Source organism: Papilio machaon, chromosome 13, assembly GCF_912999745.1.
Source record: "Papilio machaon chromosome 13, ilPapMach1.1, whole genome shotgun sequence".
Lineage (NCBI taxonomy): Eukaryota > Metazoa > Arthropoda > Insecta > Lepidoptera > Papilionidae > Papilio > Papilio machaon.
In genome coordinates, this window is record NC_059998.1 from 2197844 (window position 1) to 2219774 (window position 21931).

Below are 21931 nucleotides of genomic sequence, written 5' to 3' on the forward strand. Positions count from 1 at the left end.
ATAGTGAAAACTGGACACATTTTAACTGGGATATTTTTTATGTAAATGTCGTTTAAGAATACACACTTATATAAAACTAGATCTACACTTTGGTGCCGAATGTACATAATTTTTTAAACAAGACATAGAAAATATAATAACCAAAATAATGTAATTTCATGCAAGATCATTAATTCATTCCATTTTAAGATAAAATAGACAAATTTTATTGTTTAAACTATTGGAAAACGTCATTTTTTTTTAGAAAAATTGATTGCTTTTTTTATTTAAATGTTGAAAAACAAATAGATCCCAAATCGTTTTACGTTATTATAGTTATTAGAAAAATGCAATTTATGGGCGGCAGTTTCCAAATATTTTCTCATTTTTTCACACGCTATTTTCTACGATTTATATCAATTCGTTGTATTACATTGCATATAAAATAAATGCAGAAAAAAAATGGAATCATAAAAGTACACAGTTTAGTGAACATCAAACATTTTGTCTTTATTTATTTACTGTTTTATTTTTACATGTCAATGTTGGCTCTTTACAAAATTATTACTCTTTACCATTCGTCATGTTGCCGTTCTGAAATAAAAGAGAATAAAACAATAACGGTTTGAAGATTAGCTGATGCATAGTACAATCACAACATTAGCCTAAATATTCAAAGTAGAAATCATACGTTTCCATTGAAAAAACAACTACATAAACACATCATCATATCAATTATTTAAAAAATAGAAAAAAATGAAATTTTAACACAACTAAACCCATAGCAATACTAGAAACTTCCTTATCTGTTATAACTTTACCTTAGCAAGCTTGGAGACAAGGAAATAAGAAAAAAATACTTTAAATGGCCATTCTCTCTTGGTTATAGTTAAGGCATTTTCATTCGAAAAATTAATAGCACTGAACATGTTAAAAGACATTTAATATATATAAAACAAGTTTGCAGATGTCTATGGGTAGCGATAACTTCGCTATTTCTGCGAATTTAGGTGACCGTTTGCTACCTAAAAAATATAAAAATTCTAATAAGTAAAATTTTATGTTACCTCTTCAAGTTGCGCCAAATGGTAGTGTCGTTTCCTGAGCTCTGCGAGTCGCGCGCGCTCCTTGTCTAACGCAGTCTCCAATTCCAAAGCTCGGACTTTGCTCTCCATTTCTAGAATTCGTGTCGCCGTCAGAGTCAATGCTGATGTGTCAAGTGCCTCTGCAATAAAACCGTAAAAGGTTACTAAAATTGGCGATAAAAAAAACAAAACACATATATATGTAATATGTTATTTTTATTACGTTAAACAAATAAAACAATAACTGTAAGTGTTGCTCTGAAAAGAGAATTCTTTATTTAAAGATTAGTTTCAATTACATATAAATGTTTGAAAATAAATGTTATGCAAAATTATTTTAATCCACATTTTACGCCCCATTTCTTGTATAGCTCTTGTCTCTTTCATGTAACGAACTTAGATAATAGAGACCTGACCTTGAAACTTCGATTTACTCAAGTTCTTTTACACCAACGGCAAGAGTATCTTAATTGTTAATAACAGAGTCTTTGTTGTAAATTTAGTATCTATATTCAGGGTCAGATTAAGTGTCCATTAAACAACTATTGAGTGTTGGTGTGAGTTACCGGTGTCTCTGGCGAGGTCCGCGGCGTGTCGTGCGGCGGCGAGCACTGCGCCGGCGGCGGTGGCGACCTGTCTGGAGGCGGCGGTGAGTCTGGCGAGAGAGGGCGCTGCGGGCGGGGCGCGGGCGCGTGACGCCGCCACCAGCTGCGCCGTGCTGCCCGCCACTGAGTGCGCCGCAGCCGACACGCCCTCCACGCGACCCTTGCCGTTCACCGTCTCGTCCGCTGACGACCTGCACCACACACGACACAATACATTATATACTTCCATACAACTTTCACCTTTGTTTTCCTCCAAATTTTTAAAAAGTATGGCCATACTCACACGAGTAGTTTAGCAGCGAATACGACCGCCTTAGCGGCCGAGATGAGTCCCTCCGACCACTGCGGGTTTCGGCGGTACATCTTCTGTCTCGTGCTGGTGTCACCGAGCTCTTGCTGCAGCCGACGCGCGTCCTGCACCAGCACCTTCACCGCGCCCATCAGCGTCGTGCACGCGTCCAGGATCTTCTCGTTCACCTCGAGCTTCACTCCCGAGTCGCCGGCGCGGCTCGCGGCGAGCATTTCCTTTAAAACGGACAATATAGAACATACAATAATAGTCGCGCAGCAAACACCATTTTAGGTAAAACAACGCATAAAAGGATGCAGGGAGAAACCCGCAGATAAACATGAGCAGTCAAGATATTTCAAAAGACGTATTTCAAGTTAGATAAGACCCATTGTCCACTAGTTTGACTGGTGCATTAATTATTATTCCACTACCAATACTCCTTCAGTGTAAAAAGGTCTTTAAATGTAATCATCGTATACCTCAATTTGTGCTGCGGCGTGTTCGATGGCGGTGTCCATAGTGGCGAGCTCGTCGTCGACGCTGCCGGGTGCGGGCGCTGCGTCCGCGCGGGCCGCGCTCTCCGCCGCGCGCCGCACGCCGCCCAGCGCCTCCGCGCACTGCGTCACCTCCAGCCTGCCCGCCGCCACTGACTGCAGGCAAGTCTTCGTCGCGCTCAGCATCGAACGACACTCGTTGCTCAACTCTGACACGTAAAACGTAAACTTTGTTAATGTTTTCATGCATATAGCTAACATAAAAGTATGCAAATTTAAAGTTTGCAAACGATATATTCCATCTAAAGGCTATCACAAATATGGACTCACTATCGGAGAGCTCCATATCTGTGGACACGTTGCATACTTCCATGATGTACGCAGAGAGCTGCGCCGTGTTGTGCGCTGCGTATACAGCTGATTTAGCCAAAGTTTCTTCATTTCCGCTAATCTAGAATAATTCATAATCAATTTACTTACGGTAACGTTAGCCCAAAGAAGACTATTTACATTTAATTAGTGAAAAAAGATATTTACTTCTTTTTGTGTCGCAAGTTCGTTAAGTGCGTTGGCGGCAAGTTCCGCTGCAAGGCGATAAGTGTCGCGCGCGCTGCCGTGCTCGTACGCGTCCAGCGCGCCGCAAGTCACCGCCAGTGCCGCCTCGCCCGCACACGACAATACTCGACTTCTCTCTAGTTTTATACTCGATATTTAAAAATTACACCGATAAACAGTACAATTCTTTAGTTTAAATTCAGTTAGAAGAATCTAAACATTTGGCGATTACTATGAGCGGCGATTATATGTAATAACAAAATATACTAACGTTGTTTAATTTCCGACTGCGCCTCCTCAAGTTGTGCTTTCAATGAAGCCACGTCCGCTTCTAAAACTGTATTGTGTTGCAGCAAATCCTGCAATTCACACTCCGCATTCAGTCTCTCAGTCTCCGTGTGCTCTAACCGCGCACATATCATCTACGTTAGTATACACATAGAAAATATAAAAATATACTTAACGTAAGAGAATTCATGCGAACAACAATCCATAGATGATCGTCAGAAGATGTAACCCAGCGCATGCAGCGTATCGAAGATGCAGAACCAAGCCGTAGACGCGGAGAGGATAGAAATAATACATGCCATTAGAATATAGCAAAATGCCAACTTATAAAGAAACAGATTTACATATATATATAGAAAGCACCAATTATAAATTAACCTGAAGAAATTGATATTTAAAGTAGCCAAATAAAATTCCAACTTTAAAACAGAAAACATAACTTTTTGAAATAAAGTAGTCTAGTAGTAATATTGAAGCGTATACTAGAAAAGTAGCATAAAAAGTAGGAATTCCACAGCACACAGACTTAGTATCTTTGACAAAATATGTATTAATAAAAGTATCACTTCTGTCGAATTCAACGGCTATATTATCTTGTGAGGAAATAAAATTTGTAGTCAACACAAAAAACTTCACGGAAAATAACATTTTCTTAATAAAAACCATAAACATAATTAATGAACACAAAACATAGTTATCCACCACCAGTGTTAGTCTGACCTGATTATCTTTTATTTTTTCTGACAAAACTAAGTCCATTTCGTCTTTTTCATTAATTTTTATTTGTTCCATTTCATCTAATTTTGTTCGCAAATCATCCCTCTCCTTCATCACTAAATCTAAGGTGATTTCTTTGTCGTGTACTACTTTACGATAATTGATCACATCATGTTCGTATTCTTTTAGTTTTGCAGTTGTATCGTCTATTATACAATTCAATTCATTTATTTTACAATTTAAGTTATTCTCCATTTCAGCTTTTTCATTCCTTATAATGTCAATATCATTGTTTAATTTAAGCATTGTTTCTTTAATTTCTTGCACATTATTCTCTAAAACCTAACAAATGTAAAGGTAAAATTAAAAGGAAAATGTCTTCGTTCAACAAATTCGCAATCGTTTATAAACTATACTTACCTCCTTTTCAACAGACAATTCATTAATAATTTTGTTCTTTTCTATTTCGATACCTCCTTTTTCCGCAGATACTTTAGAAGTTTCTTTTTCAAGCCTTTGCAACTCCTTATTTTTAATAGATAATTCAAACTCATGCTGAACTTTCATGTTTTCGAAGTCATCCTTCAAAACTATCAACTCATTGTTCCCTATTTCTAACTCTGCATTTGTTTCTTTCAATTCTTCTTCGAGACGTGATAGTTGATCTGTTAATTTAGTCACTTCTGTATTAAGGGCAAGTATTTGCTGATCTTTGTCTGTCAATAATTCTTTAAAATTATTAAAAACGTCATCTGTAACACCTAACTCTTTGTTAAGTTTTTTAATTAACTCTGTAATATTTTCATCTTTACTAGATAACATGGTTTCTAATTCAGATATTTTGTTTGATAGTGTTTCATTTTCAGCTGTCTTTGTTTGACAGAATTCATCTTTTTCTTCGAGTAATTTCTTTAATTTTTCAATTTCAATAATATTTTCGTGCTCAATTTCCTTTATTTTATTCTCTAGACTAGAAATGTTTCTTTCTTTATCTTCTAAAGCCTTTTCAATGACAACTTTAATTTCTGTCATTTCTTGAAGCTTATTTTTTAGGTCATTTACATCTGACTCCAGTAGATCAGCGCTAATTTCAGCGGATTTTTTTCCTTCTACAAGTTCGTCTACTTTTTGCTGGAGACTTAGGACCTCCGCGCTTTGTTTTCGATACATTTCGTCATAATCCGTTTTAACATTTTCATATTCATTATTTAAATTCTGAAGTGTTAAAACGAAATAAGTTTTAATATTTATAGAACTATGTGTAGTGACGTTTATCTTAAATTTAACAGAAAAAAATCTAGAAATAATTAGTATTAGTGATTCTGTTTTTATTTTATTTTTTCTACAAACAAAATTGAGTATATAGTACAAGACATGTTTATTTTGCTGTATTATATCTAAAAGCTTGCCCATTGATTAGTAATAGTAGAATTAAAATGTGTTAAGAAAGTTAGCTAATACAATTTTGTTATTTACTATACATGCAAATTTTAGTTTGTTACTTCTATCCAATAACCATGCAAACTACTAAATAAAAAATAAATATAACAAAATGAAATTCTGACCTCTTTCTCCTGTTGGTACTGTTTCTTTAACTCGGCGACTTCTTGTAGCGCTGCTTCTTTTTCTTCTAATATTCTCTTGACATCTGCTCCGCTTTCCACTTTCACAGCATTAAGTTCTTCCTTTGCTCTATTTAGTTCTGCCTCTTTCTCTTCTTTCTCCTTCTGTACTTTTTCTAGATTTTCATTCACTTCTTTCAATTCATTCGTAACTAATATAACTTTCTCTTTTTGTTCAGTCATGGCTGTTTTGTGTTCAATCTCTAATGTTTCCATTGACGCCTTCAAACTTTCCAACTCCACTTCTTTCTGTCTAGAATTTTCTAATTCAGACCGAAGATTGGAAATTTCATTTTTATATGCTTCTATTTCTTCACTCGACGATGCACTTTGTTGAAGAAGTTCCACATCTCTGGACAAATAAAATATGAATAAATCTCTAATAATATTAAAGTAAAGTTGGTTAGTAGATAGACAGACATAATCATCAGCTCACTATACGTCCCCACTGAGGGGCTCGGAGACTACCCCAAGTTAGGGGTGACTAGGACATAGTCAACCACGCTGGCCAAGTGCGGGTTGGTTGACTTCACACTTATCGTTGAATTTCTTCTCAGATATGTGCAGCATCGCGATGTTTTCCTTCACCGTAAGAACGTTGGATAAATGTACATATGTAAATCGAAAATCGAAAAACACATTGATACATGGCGGGATTCTAACCCAGGACCTGCAGATTGCAAGTCAAGTGCTTAACACCTGAGCCACCGACGCTCTCATACAAGAAGACAGACATACAAATAATATATTAAATGTTGGTTGTTTTCATAAAAATTTATATTTTATTAGTCTTTTCCACTAAATAGACAAAGTCTCGTCAGTGAAAAAGATACCTAAAATACCCATAAAAATTGCAGTCTGTGCGACTGAGGTCAGTGGAAAAGGATCTAAAAGTTATAATAAGATCTTACTTCATTCTGTCGTTAAGTTGTTGTTGCAGCAACATTTTGGAGCTCTCGTGTTGTGCGGCCGCCGATCGCAAGTTGGATGATAACTTGTCCACTTCGGCTTTCTGAAAACACAACAAATATTTACATAAGAAATATTTGAAGTAGAAAAACTTTCATTAAATGTACGAAGTAATAAGTAATAATATATATGTTTTTTATTAGACATATTTTTCCGTTTGCTTTTCAAATACGTGTAAGTTTCAATACATACCTGTCTGATTAATGTAATGTGCTCTTCACGTAGTTGAGTGTAGGCGCCTTTTAATTTTTGGAATTTTTCATCTATTACTTTAGCTTTATCTTCGGTTTGCAATAATTTCTCTGTAAAAACATAATTCCTTATTAAATGCTTTCAACTAAATAAAACGCGATTAAAAAAAATTAAATTAACCTACGTTTGATTTCTGGTGTCTCAGCGGATAAAACTTCCGCTCTTTGTTTCTCCTCTTCCAGTTCAGACTGTAATAATAATGAAAAGATAACTTTTACTAACATATTGAAACATATTACTATGTCTATTTTCTCAAATACAATGTAAGGGATGACAACATGTGATACCTTAGTGGCCTGCAGCTGAGACTCAAGTCGCGTACAATGTTCCCGCATTGATCCCAACATTGTATTCCGTTCTTGTACCAACTGCGATACCTCACTCCTATAAAATAACATTAATTGTATAAGAATTAATCAAACTATGAGAAGAGGGAAAATGAACTTTAAAGTCATCAACATAAGTACCTCATTCGCTTAAGTTCATTCTGCAAATGATCTATAAGTCTGTCTCGCTCTACTATAGGGTCTGGTTGTGGCGATGGCGTTGTTCGAGTGTCGAAAGATTCCGCTTGCTCAAAATGTGAAACCTTTAACACAACCAAATGAAAAAGTATTATAATAAAAGATTAAACATGAAAAAAAGAAAAAAAAATCGATGTTAAAATTACCTGACTGACTGTATCAGATGTGTCTATAAGTGAGGCGACAGAGTCGACTTCATCTGGCGGTGGTTCAGGTATCGATACAACAGGAGTCACATATGTACCAAAATCACTCTGTAACATAAATACGCATTTTAAAATGTCAATTTCAAAGAGAAAACATGAAATTTGATATCATTAGACACTAATATTACAAATAGGAATTATTTGTAATTACTAAATTATGTAAATGTTTGTAACAAATAAACTCAAATATTGCTGCAGCGATATCAAAAATTTTTTCACCATAACAGAGCTACATTATACCTACATAACAATAGATTTATAGAGAAATATTTATAAAGAAATTTGGTATAGATGTAAAATACAGTCTGGAAAAACAAATATTAAGTTGATTTTAATTCCGCGCAGACGGAGTTGCGGGCGTCAGCTAGTTTTAAAAGGCGCTAATATATTCTATGTATAGAATCTGTAAGAAATTGAAAATAGTGTGTTATTCACCTGTAACAGGAAATTCGGTGGATTTGATGGCAAGACTGGCAGCGTTAGAAGATTCCTGTAATACTGCAGGCTGCTCGCGTGCTTGTAGAAAGAACTTAACTTCTTGAATTGCTGACGGAATCTACGACAGGCGTGTTGATTTTATTTAGTCCAGTTTATATCCAAATTGTCTTCATTAATCTGACTAGATCTTAAATAAGATTGTTTGTAACTAATGTACTTTAAAAGAACAATTTTTCAGAAGTAGGAACGATTCTGTGCTTGCGGATGTTTCCCTTTGGATCATCGGCCCAACAGGAATTTTCTTCCCGTGGACCGATTGAGTCCATGGAACCACAATAATGGGCCGACTGATAGGTAAGCCGATCGGTCCAACGGCAAACACACATGCTTACGTTCCAAATGTAAGTACTGTGTAATATTAGACGGCATATTTCTCGGTAATAGACCCGCCTATCTGTACCATATCGTTCGGGATCGTACGTATACGTAGCGTGCGTGCGTGCGTGCGTATGTGTTTGTGTGTATGTGTCACCTCTCCCTGTGTCCGACGAGTGTGTCTGCAGGCAGTGCGGCGTGCAGACGGAACAGCAGACGCACATTGCAATCGTAGATGTGGGAGGAGTCCTGCGCGCAAGGGATCAGCGCCGCCAGCCGGCACTGTCCACTCGCCGTCATCGAGTTAGCTCGCGCGTTGCCCAAACTCTCGAATACTACAACATCGTAATATACTAATATACTATGCTGGAAATTTTTAAAATATTATACAGTGTCTGTATAACTCGAATCTTGTTAAGTCGAAATCCTCAGTAAGTCGAAAAAAAAATACGCTGTACCCTCAAATACTCGGTGCCTCAAATTATTTAGACATTATAACTCGAACAAAATGTTATTTATCTGCACAGTAATTTTTAGTAGGTACGTACTTATACTAGAAGTTAGTAAAATAAAATGACATCTTACTAGGAATTCTCCGTTAAACATTTCATATTCTGTATTTTTGTTAAGTTGAAGATTCAAAAAATCGATTTTTTTGCATTTCCCTTAACTTTCGAGATATCGAGATTCTACTGTATATAGATAAACGAGTATACGAGTATCACTGACCTGCTGCTTGAAGATTTAATATATCGTCCATATAGTCAAATAACTCCACACACAGTTGGAAACTGGAAGTAAAGATTGAAAGAAAATATTAATACTCATTTTTTATTAATATTTTTTATTAATATTTTTTTTATACTCGACGGATACAAGAATAAGGAAGTTTCGACAAGAAAAATCGGAAAATAAATTAAAATAGACAAAAAAAATAACCCAATTTTTGCAACAAATTTTGAAGCTAAATTAAAAATCTACTAGTCATCTAGTTATTTAAAAAAAAAAATGGGACCCATCTTCAAGCACTTCCTTTCTATTAAAATAATTTTTATCAAAATCGGAGCACCAGGGGCGGAGCATCGCGGTAACACACATAAAAAAAATACAGTGGAATTGAAAAATTAGGTAGTCGTTACCGCTATCAACTTCTTGAAAGTGTAATAAATATGTGAATCTCACTAGTTATTGACATCGTTCTCCGCGATGGCGTCGAGCTCGTCAGCGGTGAGCTGCATGTTGCCGGGGAAGCGCGGGTTGCGCTGGTGGAACTTGAGTTTGCTAACCAGCAGCGCGCAGTACAGGTGCACCAGCCGCCCGTAGCCCTCGCGCAAGTGCACCTGACATACGTCATCTGTTACATTGACTCGTCGAATTGTTCAGGATATGATCAACACTGATCTAATAGGTACGTAACTATTTTTTTTTAAGACCAAAGAGGAACAAAAATAAGTAAAATTCGATTCTTGACTGAGATTTCGCAGTTGACGCCTTTTAAAATTAGATACATAATATGCCAAAGTTCTTTATCAAGTCGATGTATTGTGAATAGTTCAGATAAGTCAAGACAAAGGACGAAGTTCAACAACATTTGCGGCAATAACCTTAACATTTAACTCATTGGCTTACAGTTGGAATTGTAATGTTAATCACTAATCTACTGGCTTACATGTAAGAGTGGTTAATTCTTTCTCACCCATAGCTTGCCGAGGTTCTCAATCATGCCCGTGTGTCGCTGCGAGTCATCTAGACATGCGGGGTGTCCCTCGCGCAGTAGCTTGTGTGTCACGTGGCAGAACTTCCATGCCACGATACGATTGTCTTGCAGCGGCTGACGGATCGCCACCATCTGTGCATACGCATAAAGTTCCTCTGGTAATTTACTTAAAAAACAAAACGGCCAATTGCATCCCTGAAACTATTCTATCTGAAACCACAAAGTTAAGGACATATTTAAATACTTTAATATATGTTGTCGTCAGTATTCTTCTCTTAACAGTCAAACATATTAAATGTTATCTACAACTACGTAAAATGAGTTATTAATTTACTAAGCTATGACTAAACATAGCCAGTCATCTATGACTTGGCCACATTGCGGAAAAAAGGCAAAAATTTTTCATTATTATGTTATTACCCAGTACGTGACAGCGCTCTGCTCTTGGAACGTCCCGATGATTGTGCTCCGAACATGTTTCTCCTTCACCGGGGTCTCGATAGCGTTAATAGCTTTCTGGATAGCTAGTGTCTGTAACATTAAGGTAAAGATATGAAAAAATTACAGAAAATTTTGATCTAAGTTTGTTTAATAGGTTTAACAAAATGGTTCTATAAAATTACAAACCCGCTACAAAAATCGTCTTCAAAAGAAGTATTTTTTTATTGAAAAACATGTTTGGGACATTAATATACACTGTACAAGTATCAAAACATTAGAAGACAATAGAAATGAGAGGACAATATGCTCATCGTCTTACGATATCATAATAAAAAAAAACACAAATGATTTCTGTATTCCTGGTGTGAAGACAAGTTTACACTAAGACACTATCAATACCACGTGTGTAGACATTTTTTTTTTCATTTGCGATGTGTATAGCGTGCATTTCCGTACCCATAACTACTATAATTACACGATACACAATTATGATGTCCATATACAAGCATGTAGCTACAAATATTACAGCAATTAGTTATACTACCGTTGGTTTCCACTGACGAAAGACCTGTACAAAAATGTTTTGTCATCCCTTTCATTTAGTAAATAATGGAACAGGTGGCTCGGCAGTAGAAATTGACGGTTATATTATTTATCACCTGTTTGTACCGACTTCTTTTTAGTCATTCGTACCCCGCATTTTTACTTTTGCACCATTAAATTTTGCGTATATTTCTAAATAGACTGTCAAAAGTAAAAAGTGCTGTTCAAATCTAATTGATATACTATCTGGACATAGGATCTTTTATAAGCCGACAGGCATTTGTTACCTTTTTCAATAATCATGCAGAAACAATTGACCCAGTGAGGACACAAAGAAACCTTATTTTAAACCACGGCAATTTCCCGTGCGCAGGGTCAAGGCAATTAACAGAAAGGGCTTCGAATTATTTAATATAGTTAGTGCTAGTACAGTCTACAATTAATACCAGTAACATTTATTTAAAAACTCATGGAATTTCATCTCCTTCAGTCAGATGAGACGATTCGTTTGTGACAGATTCAATTTAATACAGTCTGTTTTCCTGATATCGTAAATTCATGCTAAAGCTTATGTTATTGTATGCTGCAAAAAATGTTAGAAAAATGCACCGCATATAGAGTGGTCATAAGTCTGGAACAAAAATCAAAAGAAAAACATTATAAAACCCGTGCAAATCAGTTCCGATGCTGAATTTAAATGTTCTGAAATAATCGCAACATCCGCTTTGTTTACAATTTGAATGATAATACATACATAAATGTGTTTGCGTTTGCTCCTTCACATTATGTATGAATACATAAATAAATACATACTGCGGACGTTAAGAGACAGCTGCGCATGCGCAAACTTCGCAGACCGACGGATAGACTATTTATGCTAATGTATTCATTTAATTACTATCAAGGAAAATACAGCATAACACAATTAAAATATCTTACAAATACTGTAGCATTCGATGATTATGTAAAGGACACCTATCTAGGACTTAACCCGAATAGGGGGCGCCTGTGTACTAGGCCTTATGAGACGTCCAGGCGCTGCTTCCTTACGAGCGCCAGCCTATGGACGTAGTACTTTAAGTAGCGCCGGATTGATTTTTGCAACCGGGCGCTCAATTCAGTTCACACAGTTCGCACAGAAGTCACCATTTTACTTCTTCTATTCGATAACCGTTACATAAGACGAAGGCGCGATGCGTACAAATCAATATAAAAGTGGCCTCTCACTATTTTATATAGCGAGACTACGAAGTATCATGCTTATTTCGCTTTGCATCACTTAACAAATTAAACCGCAATGTATCGTCTACATTCAGAGTAAAAACTAAATTAAAATCAAGTGCAATAACCTCCAAAAATAAAACTTCCATTTACTAATTGTCGTTTACGTGCGAGCATGCATAATTGTTTCTAATTTCGTACGGAATATTTTAATTGAAAAAAACAAATGTATTTTTGGAACTCGCACGACCAAATGCTGACTGACAGTTACATTAACCTTATCTCAGTATAATATGTCACAGAAACTTTAGGTTTCTACGAACATATTACATATCACGTGCAAGTGCACATGCATATCATCTTTACGAGTTGTTTGTTTTTCATAAACTAAGTATAGTACCTGTGCAATGTTCTACTCTTAAGAAGTTATGAGTCATAAGCACAAAGCAAAGCTTTTATTAGTAAGCGCAAGTCTCTTATGAATCAGATGCAAGCAACTTGAGATTTATGTGAAGTTATTTTAAACAAACCGACCGACACATCTCATGTCTTGTTCTTTTTGTATCATGATACTTTGAGATTGCAAATATACGCGCATATAAATAAGGACTGAGCACTAATTGCCACACTCAGTCGTTAATTCGTCACTAAGGGAGCGTCTCATTGGAGGTTTAATATGATAAATGTACACTAAGCGATTATAAGTAACTGTTAAATTGCTCGCATTGCTCCACACCTGGCACACCCGGTACCGCCCCGACTCACGAGCGCCGCGGTCGGGTTGATGGCAAGTGGACGGTGCGTCGTCCACTTGCGGATCAAGCACCGTCCACTTGCGGATTAAGCACCGTCCACTTGCGGATCAAGCACCCGTCCACCCGTGCAAGCGAGAATGACGTAACATTCTGCAATCAAATTTATATCTTCATCCCGCTAAAACAGCGCCGATGGATGCCGCGGCGATCGTGAAGCAGAGCGGGTGGTGTCGGGTGGGTGTGGAGTGGAGCAATGCCCATTAACCTTTAAACGTCTCTGAGTGCGGTACTTAGTTTGAAATGTCTTTAATAAATTCGATGTATTTGTTTAATGTCGTCGAAATTCCAATACAAGAATATACTGTTATCTCTTTTCTTCCTAAGAACAAAATAGGGATGACAATATATTTTTGTTCCAGTAAACACCTGAAGGTAGTGGAAATTAGAGGTAATATAAACTAATAGAAGATGCACTCACCAGCTGATGGAAGCGTTTGTCTGTGGGGTTGGCCATAGCTGGGTGTTAGTGCGCGGTGCTGGCGGTGTCAGCGGCATGCATTAGTAAATGTTCTCGTGCTCGGCTGCAATGAGACGTATTGTCGTAACCAAAAATTAGTCTTGTTATAGAACATGCAAACCAAAATGCTATGAGAAGATTAGTAACAAAACTATAGTCCGAAACACTTATCCGGCCCGGTGAGAGGTGCTATTATCACACAAGACAAGAAATGACAATACAGCTATTGTCCTTCACGATTCTTGTGTCTCTTTATAACCGACCCAAAATGGAGGAGGTTCTTAATTCGTAGGTATGTTTCTTTCATTGAAATATGGCGCTAATGATCTATTTTAATCCCAATTTGGCCCATCGGGTCGGATAAGTTTGTCGGTCTATAATAAGCTGTGAATTAGAAGTATGTAAACATTGAAATACACCATCAAAAGTTTGCTGGTGTACTAAAGGCATCTTAGTATTATTGTCGTAGGTTAGTAAACAATTTGTTATTGTTATGAATGATTGGTGGTTATAAATACCGCGTAATATTTTTACAACATATTGTCAAAATAAAAAAGAATGCACATAAACTGTAGACTAAAGGTAGACTTAAAACTAAACATACTTTAAATAGAAACGTAAATACAATATGTCTGTACAAATAAAAGCGTCTTTAAATGTTTAAATATGTCCTTGTTAAAGATATGAAGAGTAAGAAAACTGAATATTATGTTAATCATATTATTCCCATTTAAAACTCATGCAAATGATATTAAAATTTAATTCACCAAAATGTTAATTGAACCAAAACGCATTCCAAGTGTTTACCTGTAACAAAAAAAACATATGCTTTAGATAAGACATTACGAAACTTTTTTCTCGTAGAACCCTTTCTTAACTTTACTAGTTCTACATAATTCAATGGATATTTCGTTAGAACCCTCGCCGTGTCTCATTGTAGTTTGGGAATCACTTATGCTTTATATTAAACTAGCTTTTAACCGCGACTCCGTCCGCGCGGAATAAAAAAAATGTACAGAAGATAAAAAAGTTCATATGTCCGTCTCCTAGTTCTAAGCTACCTCCCCATAAATTTTCAGCTAAATCAGTTCGACCGATCTTGAGTTATAAATAGTGTAACTAACACGACTTTCTTTTATATATATAGATGCATTTTCGTGTTATTCAGGCTAATTCATACTAGTATTGTTGTAACTATGAATGAAACTCGGACATAATGTGATCAGTGACCGCGAGTCATCAATCAGTATTGTTTTGTTTCACAATCAGTCTGTGCGGTGTTGTAGCTGTGTTACGTGATTATATCGCTGGAAACAATTATTTTCACTGCCAGCAAACCTATACGAAATCATATAGTTGTCTCTATTTTTTAAATACAAAATGAGTAGGATGAAAGTATATTTTTGTACATGTGGATACAAATACACCTCCGAATACAATTAGGTAATGCACATATCTAATAGAAACATCATAAAACGAATTGTTCGTTTTTGTAAAGTTTTATAACATGACCACTGTTCGGATTTATAAAGTGTACAATTAGTAAACTATGACTAATTTGACTAAATCTTACTAATATTATAATTGCGAATGTTTAGTTGGGTGGATGGATGGATGTTTGTTTCAAGGTATCCCCAGAACGCCTCAGCAGTTCTAAATGAAATTTGGCACGGATATAAACATAGTCTGGAAGAACGGATGGGCTACCATTTATTTATTCTTTTAATTCCGCGTGGACGAAGTCGCGGGCGACAGCTAGTCACAAATTAAGTTGACATTTCAATGTCGTAATTTCACGGTATAATTGCGATCGCTTTGCGATTCATATCTTCTATCTCAGTTGAACGAATGGTACATTTACTTGCTAAGTCAGTGATCGTGAGGCTATGGTAATAGTACACGCAAGTGGGAGGCACCCAGTTTATAAGTAGAGATTTCATGGCTGTTTAGCTTAACGCGCTGGACGGATTAGGGTAAATATGCCACATTGAATAACAGGACTCACACAGACCTAATAATATAATAGAATAAAATTGAAGTGAATATCGGTAGTCAATTTATTATTTCAATCTTCTCGCTATTAATTGTTAACATGTCAACGTTTTCTTAATATTAATATTATTAATAACACATTCTTTCTTTCGCAATATACAAAAACAAATGTATTTAAATTAAATTTAAGTTAAACGCATTATAGGACAATCTAGTGAAAATTCAGTATCCATGGTCACCCGACAACAAATTAATAACATGTCCATATCCCACGCGGTGCGCGACTAAATCAGGAAACTGACGTTTACTCGAACCCTCCCTTTACAAGCTACTACAAACATAATACAGGTATTAAAATAACTTGAAATATTTCTACCTGAATTTAGCTGGAACTTATTTAATTTTAAGCACTTGCTTTATCTGTGCAATCCATAGCACTATTATATGAAGCCATATTCTAAGTCGAGACTTACAATAATACTGTACTAATCCGATACTCATAATACGTATACTAAAGTGAAAAAATAGACATAGTTTCAAAACATTACTTAACAATTACTAGAACTCGTGATTAAGACCACGACAAAACAAAATTACAGAGTTATTGCGTAAAACTACCGAAAAAGACAAGGTTTCCTGACCTCATGATAACTGATCTATACTACAGACACGCTTAAAAGTAACCTTAAAGGTCTCTGTATAAAACATACCGTCATTAAACCTTGATTTTGGTTTCAGTAACCCACGGTAAATGTAACAACGAGCAATGTATTGGGTAGAGATACATAATTAATTTTTGGATCGCCCCACCATATACATACATACTTCATTGATGAGTACGGAATAACTATGATATAAATAAGTTTATCATACTCAAGTAAATGTCCTCATAGTCATAGATATAGTTTCTAGGCGTATTCTTCCTAAATATGCTAGTTTACCCATTACCTGTCCTGTCCGTGACATTAAATACGTTTGAAACAGATTTTGTAGCATATTGACACAGCCGTAAAAATAACAGCCGTAACATTGCAAGAGTCAGGTAACAATGGACAACCGTCTCACAATATTCCTTTGTATATTTCGCAACAAGACACCGATTGTGTCATGGGACTCCCATGTCACATAACTACACTTGTCTAAGGCATTTTTAACTAACATAGGGTTCGGCCTTTATTAATTCGTTAACGAAGTGTTTTTAAATTTATAATTTCTACTTGAAATGCTTTCTAATAATCGCCATTGATTCTGTGAAATATGCAGATTATAAAAATTTACCGTTGCTCAACGACGAGTAATATATTAAGTTGCTTGGTATTTAAATACAGATCAGATTAGAAACCAGACTTAGATTACAGGCAGATGTTGAGAGTCGTGTGTTAAATTACCGTTTCTGTCTAAATTGAATTATCGACATGTGCAACTTCTTTACTAATTATTTGTTTTTGATGGCGTAATTAACAAGTACTTAAGGCCAGACCTATGTGAAATAGTGCTAAGGATTTAAACAATGGGAGACTTGGTGTCTCAATGCCTCAATGCGACTCTATTGAGGATACGTTTTTCTATTGGAGTTAGTATAAGTATCAAGTGATGCATATTCATGCACTAAATAAGCCACAGCTTGTGTTACAACTACAACGTCGGTTTCCGCACTAGATCGTGTGAAGTGGGCGGAAAAAGTGGCACAAATTGAGTACAACCTTCGACCCGATGCGAACAGACTGCAAAAGACTACTACAATTTCATGTGTTAAAATTAATAAAATTGTTGTTGCCCGTTTAAAATTTAATAATTGCTAAAGATAGTTTTCCTTCAGATCTTTGTCAGCTAACAGCACACGCACACATAAAATTTCGGTACTAAATATGTATAAGTACAACGGAAGAGCGTTCGCTTCCGGCCTCATCAAACTGTTTCCCATCTGGTTGGCAGCTTGCATCTCCACCCACTCTCATAACAAACACTTTATCGAAACATGTTTAGCACAACTGCTTTAGAAATAAACCATTACTTAGAAAAGGTTTTATATTATTTTAAATTTGTACTCTATCAATGCACACTAACAAAGAATACAGTCCAAGTTGTGTTTTGACTGATTTGAAAAAGTTTTTCCTAATAAATAAAGCATTCAAATCTATACTAGTATAAACACTACAGAGGTAAATCAGTGTTCGAACTTAACTCATTTACGTCTAACGTGAAGTAAACACGGTAGGTACTGTGGGAAACCACAATAGAAAGTTGACTCACATTTTCTACCGACTACCATGCAAAAGGCAACTGGAATACGATTTAACGAATTGTGAGAGTTTAATAATTTTCCAACGTTAGAAATACAGTTTCTAAATTAGGTTCTATCTAAATTATTAAGAAAAATACAAATTTTTGTAGTCTAAAGTAATATCTAAAGTAAACATCCCCTATACAAGACCACTGGATTAACGTTTTCTAATTTTTTTGCATTAACCTCACGTAACCATATTCTTTCAAACATGCCATCACACTTGTTTTGTGTTACGTGGGATTGTTTTTTTTTTTTACAATTACTTTCGCATTCAAATATCAACGTATATCAATGACAATGCAAAGGAACGCGTAGAATACATGATAACTCATTATTCGTAAATATTTTTACATCTAAAACAACATAGGCTGTACTGTATTTTATACAATAATATCACAGTTAGAACACGTATGAAGATTAAGAAAAATAAGTTATAATATAAGAGAAACTAAAACAAAATTGTTTATCAGCAATACAAAAAAAAACAAAAGATCGCCTCTATACCTAAAATGAACAAAGATTGCAACTGTTCAGTATATTGCAAAAACTGTGAACAGCGACTTTTTTTTGTTTATTTAGTGATTGTAGAGTCAGACACAGCTAAAGAGGCAGCTGTTTAAACTTTGAAGTTGAACAACGCTTAATGCGATAAAGATGTCAGTTTATATATTACAGTAAACAGAAATCTGAATAAGTTCTAGATTGGTTAAGCCAATGGCGAGTTTGCATTACTAAATCATTTATTACATCTTTGGATAATCATGTGATAAATTCGATAGTGTGATTACACGGTTAGAACATCGACATCTATTGTACGACTGCGACAACATTTCATAGAACACCGCCTCGGAGTACGGATTATAAGGATGTAATAACATCAGTAATAAAAACCTTTATTTATTTAACGTCTGCTAAGCATCGAGGTTGCAAGTTACATACGTATGACGTCAATAACCTCTTTAACATGGTACCGTGATTACAAAACGACTTACGCTTGGTGCAGCGTTTTTATTACATACACAAAGCGTAATTGTGTTGTGGTTAATAACATAAAATGTATGACAGCAAATTTCATTCAACGCGATTGTATCAGTTTTTTTTTCATCGATGCACAATTCTCCGAATGAATTGTACTTAATCAAGACAATGTGGTCAAATAATCGAATTCTTCTTAAATCGTTAAGAATTTACATACGAGAAAAAGTCCTTCAATTATTTTTTGAATGAGAACCTGTCAAACAGAAACCTTGCTTATCTCGACTGATCAAAACATTTCGTTATCGGTTGTTAACTTTCCAGCAATTTTTATATTCGACCGATAAAAGTCAATATTGTTCAGTGCACAAAAAAAAATGTACGTTGCAAATTAAATAAGAAATGAAACAAAACAGTTTAGAATGAAGATAGAATTACTGCAGAAACGGAAGCTCAATTTAAAATGCTATTGGACATATATGCAAAACCATGGAATCGCATCTGCTAAACGAAAGAAACTTCAGATATACTACAGGCTTTTAAAAGGGACCTTTAAGTCTTGTTAGTCTCAATACCGCTGGGGGCTGGGTATAGAATAGATCATTGCCAAACGCAGATGTAGAAATCAAGATGTTTCGTTAAAAATCTCGCTTGTAAAATGGCAACCACCAAGTTCATATACCTGGAACATGGCTGCCGTGTCTTCTGCCAAACTTTGTTGTTATTATGATAGCATAGTAGTGTAAATGAAAATATCCGGGCGGTACAGAGTTAGCTAACAAGGCAAGTGGAGCACGATAACCGAACGAGGCACCGCGCCCGGAAGCCGACAATCACCACCGGTGCTGTACGCTCTACACTCTGCTAGGGTTTGCGATGAAGCGAAAATACACAAACGATAAATACAAAAAACAAACAAAAATAATAGAATTGACACGAAAAAACAATAATTGATGTCTATCACAATCTGGATTATACCAATTTACTTTGACAAACACTTATATAAATGTAATTGTTTGATCAATTTAGGCAAACATGATTAATATTGATAGGTATTACATGCGCGAAGTAATCTATATGGGCCGTTTATGCGTCATTTAAGCCAAGGAAAATTTAACATCGGTAATTTTGTTAAGCAACGTGAAAAGGAAACTTTTGCAAGTACCGTAAATTACGTACCGTAAGTCACTATTCATCAAACGATATTCTTGTTTAAAAGGATACAATTACTAATAACTAACATACGAATTATAATTAAATTTAAAACTCTATGATCAAACAAATTGCGAAGTGAATGATGCATAGTTATAATGTGCTCAGGCTCAATTTTAAATCCAACAAACAAGTCATCGGTAACCTACCTTTAAAACAATTTTCGGTAAAGATTCCACAATGGTAACTTATTGATAATTAATAAATACAATTCACAGAAATGCGAATAAATCTAGAATCGCGGCGAAACTGTAAAGTGCCCGCACATGCGATACCTTATCGAAAACGCCAACTCTTCACAACAATCGGTTTATCTGTCAGCACCTGATAACAAATTACAGAAAACTAACGCAACACTCGGCTTCGCCATTATACTAATAAAGTGAATTTGTATTAGCCATTTTGTACAAAAAACCGACGAATTAGAAAAACATTGTTCGTTGAGTTGATCAAGTTATTAGATGGTTGGAATGTTGGAAGGTTGACATGTTGGAAACTTAAAATGTCGGAAGTTTGAAGGTTGAAAAGTTTGAAGGTTGGGATATTTGATGGTTGAAATATTGGAAGATTGGAATAGTGAAATGTTTAAAGGTTGGAGTGATGGAAGATTGAAAGGTTGAAAGGTTAGAAGCTTAGAAGGTGAGGATGTTGAGAGACAAGGATGGATGCTTCAAGAATGTTTGAAGATTGGTTGGTTGGAATTCTAATCTACCAACATTCCAACTACTTGATAAAGTACTTAACCAACTAGTCAACAAACTGCCTGTTCAATGTAGAGAGATCCATTTACTTATTATATTAGAAGAAAAAATTTAAGTGTTAATCTCAATTCGTTTTGATCTTTATTATTATTGTTATTATTTACAAAAACATCTGCAGTATTAATATTCACTGAGGTACAATTACATGTTGTTTACATAACAAAAACAGGAGACTGCTCACATTTTAAAAGATACATTGCCTAAATGAAGTTTGGAATTGACAATATGATTAAACATTTTATTCCCCTATTTCATTCTATAAAAAGTAAAAAAAACATGCAAATTAACAGCTATTTCCTCAAATAATGCCTTACAAAACAATTATTTGATCTATCTGTAGATTCATATTACAACTAATTATTCTGACCAATTAGCCTAAACATACTCTTATTTTTACTTGTTCAGTAGTCATAATAAATCATAAAGTTTTAATTTTCTCTACATTTTCGCCAAAATGTTAACTTCTTATAACCAAACTTGTTTAGAAAGATACTTCTACCAATATCCTTCAAACATTCTCATCATCCCCTTGGCCTTATCTCCAGTGAATTTGATGAGTTCGGCACACAATATTTTATGAACCTTTAAATAAGTTTTTGTTCTTGTTTTTTTTTTTTGTTCACTAGAGTAGATACATAAATATTTCCTTTACAAAAGCTCTTTTTTAATACACTTTTACAAACACAAAAAGGTATTGAAGTTAGATATGGAATGTATTAGGTGAAAATATATAACACTTCATAGATTCATAACAATATCCGTTTCAGTGCAATATATGTATCTTCAATGCTTCCCGATAGAATTATAAAACTTAAGTACTTTCTCACATTTTATCATTATGAACCAAATAGCACAAACTACACAAATCTTATATTGAAAATGTTCATAGTACAATTTAATTAAATGTACACCAGCATTTTATAGCAGTGTCTGAAATAAGAGATCTGAACAATGGGAAAGTCTCTAGTTTTGGTACATAAAAGGCATAAAGTGAAAACTGTAACTACCTGGAACTTTTCGAACTGTTCACGCTCAGCATCTTGACTATTCTTCTTTAGCTGGAGAACTCGAGGAAGCGATAATGACGCCATAGATTTTACACATGCAAA

The 21931-nt window shown here is 35.3% G+C and overlaps 1 protein-coding gene across 1 annotated transcript; it reads right to left on the reverse strand.

Moving 5' to 3' along the window:
• Positions 1-260: 260 nt before the first annotated feature.
• LOC106707363 (huntingtin-interacting protein 1) lies at positions 261-21908 on the reverse strand. Its single transcript, XM_045680445.1, has 25 exons — positions 21830-21908; positions 13557-13659; positions 10539-10649; positions 10098-10250; positions 9584-9741; positions 9131-9192; positions 8559-8736; positions 8024-8144; positions 7529-7636; positions 7326-7447; positions 7146-7242; positions 6983-7046; positions 6799-6908; positions 6549-6649; positions 5581-5989; positions 4436-5230; positions 4019-4357; positions 3282-3432; positions 2993-3147; positions 2786-2906; positions 2441-2664; positions 1953-2194; positions 1631-1860; positions 1047-1204; positions 261-573 (listed from the first exon to the last, which is right to left on the reverse strand). Exons 2-25 carry the CDS (start codon positions 13590-13592, stop codon positions 544-546), a joined length of 4275 nt encoding a protein of 1424 aa, XP_045536401.1. The 5' UTR covers positions 13593-13659; positions 21830-21908; the 3' UTR covers positions 261-543.
• Between the last annotated feature and the right edge of the window lie 23 nt (positions 21909-21931).